At 40.1% G+C, this 8,784-nt stretch overlaps 1 protein-coding gene across 1 annotated transcript; it reads right to left on the bottom strand.

Annotated features, from left to right (window-relative positions):
- Positions 1-882: 882 nt before the first annotated feature.
- MRPL42 (mitochondrial ribosomal protein L42) lies at positions 883-7,838 on the bottom strand. Its single transcript, XM_066549598.1, has 6 exons — positions 7,729-7,838; positions 6,512-6,663; positions 4,657-4,720; positions 3,662-3,746; positions 2,236-2,399; positions 883-998 (listed from the first exon to the last, which is right to left on the bottom strand). The coding sequence occupies exons 2-6, from the start codon at positions 6,591-6,593 to the stop codon at positions 953-955; spliced, it is 441 nt and encodes a 146-aa protein (XP_066405695.1). The 5' UTR covers positions 6,594-6,663; positions 7,729-7,838; the 3' UTR covers positions 883-952.
- Between the last annotated feature and the right edge of the window lie 946 nt (positions 7,839-8,784).

The raw sequence follows: 8,784 nt of genomic DNA on the forward strand, positions 1-8,784 counted from the left end.
CACTGCAGCAGCATAGATCTATTAGATCTATCTTTCTATTAGAGGGCTGATGCCTAAAACTGTAGACTGGAACAAAGGTTTTTTCCCTTTTCCTGAAGGAGAAAAATGCTACATGATGTAGAATATTACAAGAGGAAGAACATTTAAGCACTACAAAATGATAAAGCAATGAAGTAGAATCAGACCAAACTCCTACTGTGATACAACTATTCAAGCTTATGTATGAACACAGCATCCTCACTGAGTGGTAGGTGGGGTGGAATTAAACAAGCAAAAACCCCCCCATGAACCACAAATGCACACAGAAGTTCTTAGCTATCTGAGAATACTGGATTATTTAGAAGAGCAAGTTACTGTGACTTGGATGCTAAAAATTAACCAAGTTGGCCAGTTTTCCATACACAACAACAGGCTTAACTACAATCACTTCGCTGATGTAGAATTGAACATGGAGCCAGGTATCTCACAACTGTAACAGAAGAAGAAAAACTATTTGTTTTCACAAATACCTCATATAATATTTTTAATAGAAACTATATCATTAACACTTCAATAGTCAAGCTCACCTTACTGGATTCCTAAAAGAAAAAAAAAATACTTATCCCACTCAAAACCACCAAACTCTAACACATCCATTTCTAGACTTCCCATTTTGACAAAAGACTTGTATGGCTTCACTTGACCAATGACAATCCTCTGACCTCTTGAATTTAATCAGAGCACTACATCCCTGTTACATCCTGATCTAAGACTAGTCTATTTGCTGACCAGGAATGCACAACTGCCTTCACTGACTCCCTGTTTTGTCAGTGCCATTTTGCTGCTTTTAGTAGAAAATAACAGTCAAATCAAGTTAAGCATGTTCTGTTACAGCCAAACATGTCACCTTCTGTAACTTTTATTTCCAATCAAAATTAACAGCAAAGTCCTGATGAACAAGAAGTTATCTCGGTTATCGGTCTTTGGGAGGATTAGGATTCTTGCGTCTTCTATGATACCTAAAAGAAAAAAAGCATTGCAGTGAGTGCAAGCTGTGGACAGCCTTTATTTTTGTGGTATTTCTGCCCCCAGTGAGTGATCTGAGGTTACACAAGGAAGTGAAATACAAGATACATGAGCACAATCCATCACCACTCATTAGATGTCATCTCTGTTGTTTGTGGAGTTACATAATGCCACTCATTTCTATTGCTACATCTGCTACAAGCACGCAATAATCCAATCAGTTCTACAGCTGAATAGGCACAAAGGCTGCTGTTTATTCTTAATCCTTTGTGTGAAGTTAATTTTATTACATGGTCAGCCTTGCCTTTGGCTAAAATGATTGCTATAGAACAAAGATGTTCAAAGGAGCTGTGCCAGATTGTATATTAAATAGTGTAATATTTTGCAGAAAAACTAAAAAACAAATTATTCTGAACAAATAATGAGCCACACTTTCCTCATAATTATGCATGCTGAACAAGGCAGATCCTGTCTGATCTTCATCGAAGTGACAGCTACCCTTTGGTCATAAAAGTCCTGTCTTTCCATTCATTATATCTACTCCCAAAGCACATTAATTAAAAAGTTTTCTGCACATAGAAAAAAAAAATTGCCTGTATTATGTCTCCATAGCTACAAAATTAGCAGCTATTGAAAGATGGCATACCATGGAGTGGAAGGGTATAACACACACCAGAATGCTGCTTGTTGACATTAGTAATGCCCAGAGTTCCTCTTTAAGCTGAGTCATGTATATGTATACCTCTCCTCCTCCTCCTCCATTTCTGAATACAAGGCACACCAAATAGCACTTTTCACCATTCCAAATGAAAAACCTTTACTACTCTTAAGTCTGAGAATCATCCCATTGAGGTTGCTAACGAATAGGCAATGCATGTTTCCAAGCTGTATTTGGTTATGTCCACTGAGGGTATTTTACAAACTAGATTCTGTTATGGAACTTAGTAAATGACTCAAAGCAGTAGCTAACAGGATGTATGAGAAATTTCTACACTGTCACATATTTTACCGGAAAAAGTGGCGAAGTCTATCAAAGGACCAGTATTTAAAAAAACCCTTATTAAATACAGTCTTCCATTTACCCAACACTGCATTGAAAATTTTATGTAGTAGCCCAAATGCTAGAGGTATCTTGTCTGACATTACTCATCCTAGGTTGAATCTGGTCATTAAATTATTCCTGTATTTCCCTTTACTTCCAAAAGGAACAGACAAACCGAAAATACTTACTGTCCCACAGGATACCAGCGATGTTTTGTTGTGTAAAACATTTTGCTGAGCTCTTCAATTGTAGGACCTCTACTGTTCTTTAGCTCTTTTTCATTCAATCTGGATTTTAAAACTTGATCAAGGTTTTCTTCTTTATTATTCACTGGATCTGGCCGTGGTATGGGCTAGCAAAACAGTAATGTATATGTATGTCCTGTTTCTCCTTGTTTTATTTAATTGAGAAAGTAAAAAAGCCAAGCTCCTAAGAGTAATCTGTAATGCTATCTAACAGCTGAAACCAAAAAAAAACAGAAAAATACCTGCAATTGCACTGGCTGTTTATTGTCCCCACCTTCCCACCCCCAATGAAACCACACCACTGTGGAGCAGATATGTCTAGACACACCTATTTACCCCAGGTTCTACAGCTGATGACCCTACCCCTAAAACCAGCATTCCTGTAGTCACCACTGCAGATCTCAATCTTACAATTCACTAGCTGAATCATCAGCTTCAGTTCCACTAACACAAAAGTATCCAGACCATTCCCAGTCAGAATTTAATGCACAGCAACCATCATCATTGCTAAAAATCTTTTAGAGGACATGTATCTTAGAGAAGAATGTCACTTCCTAATTTTTTATGCAACAGGTAAGACCAAGTTGCTTGTTTTCTATTGGAAATGTAACTACTACCACTATTACAAGTATTTTCCCTTGTTTTAGCCTTTTACACCTGTTTTTCTTGAGGTATGTGCAACTGAGAGATTTAAAAATACTGCTATGTAATTTGCAGGCAAAAAGTGCTAAAATGGTTTAGGTTTCAATGGAGAATTTTCACATTGGGTACTTCAGCAACACAGCTGCCAGCTGCAGTATTTTACTAGCACATGAGAACTGGAAACTCAAAAAAAAGTGTACACTAGAAAAATTTATCTAGGTTTTAAATCACAACACTAGATTTATTTTCATCAATGTAAAGATCACATTGAAAGTACTACTGATAGATAAAAATCAATATTTAAAGTTCTTTGTGGTTTTTATGAACTCAATGCTGAATGGAACCTAAAGTTTGAAAACAGTAGCAGCAGTATTTCTTTGTTTTCTCTTGTGCAGGAGGACATGTGAGCCATAACCTGCATTCCAATCATCCTCTCTGAGTAGTACCCACATAGACAGAGACTATTTTCTCTGTAGTGCACAAGTGTTTTAGTGCCTTTAATTCAACTAGAGCTTATGTATGCTGTGATACCTGAGCTTTTCTCACTCTGCAACCTTCCCTGAATTCAACTAAGAGCAAACTCCTCCTTGTGGCAGCAGCTATATTCATCAGTCATTTACTTCACAGATGTGCAGAAGTAATTTCAAATTAAAAAAGATGCTCTAAAGACTCAAACCTATGAACCACTAAATGCCTTTACAAGAGTAAGAAATATACTTGGACATACTTTTGTATGCTCGTATGGAATCTCAAGCGAAGGGTGGTAGCAGACAATTGTCTTCGAATCGGATGTCACTGCAAGTTCCACTTTGCTATAAAAATAAAAAAACTCATAACTTCCAGAAGTACTGAACAACTGAGCAGCCCATGTCCCAAAGAAAACTGGATTTCACCCTGCATTTATCAATCTTTCATAATTTCTATAAAATAAGGGTCATAAACATTTGATCCAAACCTCCAAGTTTTTGTTTCCTCAGTCATCTTCCTTTTTCTTTTTTGATGGAGAGGAAAAAAAGGGCTAAAATAAATTATTATAATAGCTGGAAATATGAGTTGGAAAAAAAAATCTTAAACACTTAAATAGTTGCATATAAAACTCTAAACAGATTGGGATAATGATCTCTAGGACAGCATGTCTTTATAAGATGTATGACATCTGTAATGAAATAACAGGAAGCAAACTCTGTTTGGGGTTCTAACTTTTCTATTATGTAAAAAATGTTGAACAAGAAGTCCTACTTAGACTGTCATTGTGAGAATATAACTTTTCTCACCTTCCTTCCCCTTCCCATGAGACATTTAGCTTCCTAAAACTGTGGTGACATGAACTCAGTGTTTCTCACTATATTTGTACCATCTTTTCCCATTTCTACACAGATTCCCCATGCAGCAGCACAAAAATACCTGGACCTTGTCTTAACAACAAGCATCAATGGAAATTACTACTCTAAGCTAATTTTGCTCTTCCACAAACAAAACTGCAGGGGTACTGGGAGTCATCAACATGTTTAGAATGAGTCCTGCATGACTTTTCATTACACTGAAACATTAACTTCACAATCATTACTATCAGAGACAGTACTTTAGCTGAAATTATTACATATATCCAATATTGGCAATAGATGTGTTTGATACTATTATATGATGACTTTAGGACAGAGAGAGAAAGTAGCCCTGGAATAAATACATGAAAAGGCCACAGAGCAAAGCACGTTTACATACCAATTGTAGTCTTCAGGGAGAACTGAGTATGTAGATTTATGGCAAGCATGATACACAGCTCCATCTGCAATAAAAATAAAGAACTCTGATGCAGAAACAAGCAGAGCTGTACCCAATAAAGAAAGTTTATATTTTCAATTTTCATTATTTCAAGTCTTAACCAGGGATTATAATCATATTCAGTTTTAGATTAACATAACCCAAATACTGTCTAAATAGAAGTTCATTTTAGTACACAGCTTTCTAGCAGTGCAATCAAAAAAAAAACAGTATGCAGGCAGCTATGACCTATACTTAGCTTCCTAGTTGTATTGTTTTCCTGAGTAAAATCACTATATGAACAAAATACCTACAGAATTCACCATTAGGAAATATCCTTTATATATGTAAAGAACCTTAGGACTTAGAGGGAAGGTCATAATTTCATTCATAGCAATATTTATTATAAAAATCAAAAGGAGGCCCTCTGACTGGATATGTAGAGAAATGTTTTCTTCATGAGGACAGCAAGCCAAGGGGATGGGACTCAGGCAGGTTTGTGAATTCTCTGTCCTTGGAGATTTCAAAGACCCAGCAAGCCCCGAGCAACCCAATATGACTGCAGAGCTGACCCTGCTTTGAGCAGGAGCTTGGATCACAGACCACTCAAAGTCCCTTCCCCATGGTTTGATTCTCATTTTTTTAATAGAATCATAGAATAATTTAGGTTGAAAAGGACTTTAAAGATCACAGAGTCCAAACACAACTAATCTAAGGTGTTCAATAGCCCCTCACACAGGAATCATCCTGTAGGCATTGTCTTCTACAACAAAGCAGATATCCAGGCCTAAGGTGGGCCTGGGAAGTGCTTGGAGTTGACTTCCACTGAGAACCCCTTTCCTAATTGCCAGAACCTGAGAAAAATCCACATGGAAGTTTCTGTGTCCTGTAAAGCTTTATTCAACAACTACGCTTTTAGAACACAATTATGATCACAAGAAACAAGTCTTCACATGTTCTGAGCTTTCTGTTAAGTCATAAAAAGGTTTCAGCTTTATCTGACATTATTTTATTTAGACCATCTTCTAATACAAATAGGATTCTTCATGGCTGCTCCTAGCACAGGGAGAGAGCATTCATTGTGTCAAGACTGCAAAGGCTGAAAAAGCCAAGAAGAAACTTTTGTGTAGCTATTGTCCTTGCAGAAGTATTTTAGATGCAAACTCTTAAATTCAGAATTACTGTTAGCACTTCCACTCTTCAGTTCTTCTAATTAAACCATTCTTAGCTATTAAGGAGTTGAGATCTGGTAAACTGCAACTAGTTTGTACGTCTTCCTAAAATTTCTTTCCCTTCCTTGCCCACTTCCCTCCTTACCTCTAAAAGGTAACATGTCTATTCTATTTTCTCCATTACTGTCTTTTCTATCACCTTTACTGTCGTCCCTATTTCTTTCTCTTGACATCTAAAACATGGACAAAAATCTAAGAAACAGTACTCCCTGTTTCTACTTGTTCTCTGTTTTATGTTAAGTAGTGAGATTTTACTATAGCCTTTTCTCACCACTTTTCTAACGCTGAAAAAATCAACTTAAATCTTCAATGATAATCAGTGGTAAGAGGGTAGTACTTACAAGCTAATCATTAATTTGGGGTGCATCCTACTTAGACCATGAAGGTTTTAAAAGCACAAAAAAAGAAAAAAATAAATGAAGATATCCTTTAGATTACTATTAGAATAGAGCACAGACTAACAGACTTGATTCTGTTCAAATAGAAAAATCACTTCCATGTTTTATTACTTTAAACCCTACAGGAAAGCGGTTCTCAAGGAACAAACTTTAATACAGGACTTCCACAATTTCATCACTACTTACTCTGCAGTGGGACCTGCTTACAGGTTGCTGCTGAACGCATCCAAAGGAGGCTGGGCCATGCAGTTCTAAGTGACATTGCCATGGTGACAGCAGAGAGGAAACCAGTCCTGGATGGATGGAACTCAAAGAACTTTTTCTCTGCAGAACACCCTCTGAAAGAAACCAGTTTTGTAACTATTTAGGATACAAAAGACTAAGAGTTAAATTTCTTGAATATCTTAAGGAAAAAAATTGTGCAACATAATTCTTCATCGTCAATTGTTTAGAAATCCTTATCACTCAGGAAAATGGTACCTGTCTCCTTAACAGTCAAAAATAGCACAAGACTTTATTTACTGAGAGGGAGTCTTTGAAGGTTCAACTTTGAAAAAAAGCTTCCATGCCTGTGCCTTCTCACAGGCTTTTCTACTGGTACTCACTCACATCCTTCCCTCTGCACACTCCCTAAAATTACTCATGAAATATGCTTTTCTTGTTAACAATGTAAATATCATCAGCCGGTACAAAAATAGAAATACTTATAAACTACACTTGCTGTAGTTAAAAAACTCTCTAAACGCAGTTAGTCAGTTTCATCCACTCAGCAATACACCTGAAAACTCACAAACACCATTTAGAATACCTTATATGTTACCCAAAATTTCACAGAAGCAGAAGGACATCTTATGTTTTCACTGTCTACTGAAAAAAAAAAAATGCTTTCAATAGAAACTTATAATGAAATATAGAAAAATGTAACTGGAAACAGTTTAAACACATACACATTAAAAAAGAAACAGGAACCTTTTAAAAGTACTTCATATTTTGGGCTTCAGAACATCACTAGAAACGTGCATTTTCCAATTTTGACATATAATTATTCAGCACTCTTCTTATCTGTGCCAATGCTGCTGAAGTTAGGGGAGCAGCAACACCTACAGAGGTGCTCATAACTTGCCCTCAGAGGCTCATTAACAAAGACGGTGCGAGGAATGCGGCGGATCTCGGTCCAAGGACAGGGTCAGGCACCTGACAGGGGTCAGCCCGTTCCCAGCCCGTTCCCGGCCCCACTGCGAGGACCGCTCCGGTTTGAATGGGAACAGTCCCATCCCCGAGACAGCGCACAGGAAACTCCAGCAACACGCGGGAGCACGAAACCCGCGGCTTAGAACTAAAGAAGATATTTAGCACTACAAACAAACCAAGTCACTAATCCGCCAAAGCAAGAAAAAAAGTACCCGCTATGAAAGTCCTGAGCGTGCCGCACAGGGTTCAGCCCCTCCGAACGCAGGCAGAGCCTCTCCGGCCTTGCCCGGCGCTCCCCCGCGGGCCCCGCACCGGCCCCGTACCAGCCCCGCCGGCGGAAGCGGCGCCGCGCGCCCGTTCCGGCTCCGGCGGCGGCTCGGCCCGCAGCACGCCGGGACTCGTAGTGCGGGCGGCGAGGGGGCAGCGGCACCGCCCGCCTCCCCTCTGCCCTCAGCGCTGGTCCAGCACCGGCGACGAGCCCTCAGCCACTTCATAATAATATGGGTACGGGAAGGGCTAGGCTGGGCCGTGCCCGGCCGGGCCGGGGAGCAAGCAGACACACAAACACATATTCACGGAATCAGTTAGGTTGGAAAAGATCTCTGAGATGATCCAGTCCAATCTTTGACCCATCTTTGTACACCTTGACACCTAGGCCATGGCAATAAGTGCCACGTGCGGTTGTTTCTGGAACACCTCCGGCGATGGCCACTCCACCATCTCTCTGGGGAACCTGTTCCAGTGTTTAACAGTCCTTCCTGTGGAGGAATTCCTCATGATGTCCAACCTGAACCTCCCCTGGCCTGAGGCCGCTTCCTCTTGTGCTGCTGTCCCCAAGAACCCAGATTCATTACCTGGTGTGCAACAAGCCAATAATTAACCGCTGTGGACAACACCGTCACGGGTTGTCCAGCCCCCACCTTATTACAACCTCTTTTCAGGTAGTCGTAGAGAATGAAGAAGCCCCCCCTGAGTCTGCTCCAGGCTAAACACCCCCAGCTCCCTCAGCCGCTCCTCATGGGACCCTTGGTCAAACACTGACTGCTCACTCTGGTGGTCCCTGTGCTGGCAGAGTCTCAAACCCACAGTGGAGGCACGGAGGCAACCTCGGCATTGGCAGCAGCTGTTCGGCTGAGGGAGGGGGCACAACGCCCCAGCAACAGGCAGCAGTGCACCTGCCGGTCCTGGCCATGTGCCAGCGTGCCATAGTCTTATATTAGCTGCAAAATAACCCCCTCTAATCCCATAATTCGAAGGGACATCTCTAA

Source organism: Molothrus aeneus, chromosome 5 (assembly GCF_037042795.1).
Source record: "Molothrus aeneus isolate 106 chromosome 5, BPBGC_Maene_1.0, whole genome shotgun sequence".
Taxonomy (NCBI): Eukaryota; Metazoa; Chordata; class Aves; order Passeriformes; family Icteridae; genus Molothrus; species Molothrus aeneus.

What these genes read in the sequence shown, in the direction of transcription:
- MRPL42 (XM_066549598.1), bottom strand. Translation starts at nt 6,593, where the DNA reads ATGGCAATGTCACTTAGAACTGCATGGCCCAGCCTCCTTTGGATGCGT. An exon ending in TAAGCAGGTCCCACTGCAGA is followed by an intron (nt 4,721 to 6,511) that starts GTAAGTAGTGAT and finishes TTTTTATTGCAG; the next exon opens with ATGGAGCTGTGTATCATGCT. An exon ending in TTCCATACGAGCATACAAAA is followed by an intron (nt 2,400 to 3,661) that starts GTATGTCCAAGT and finishes CTGTTTTGCTAG; the next exon opens with CCCATACCACGGCCAGATCC.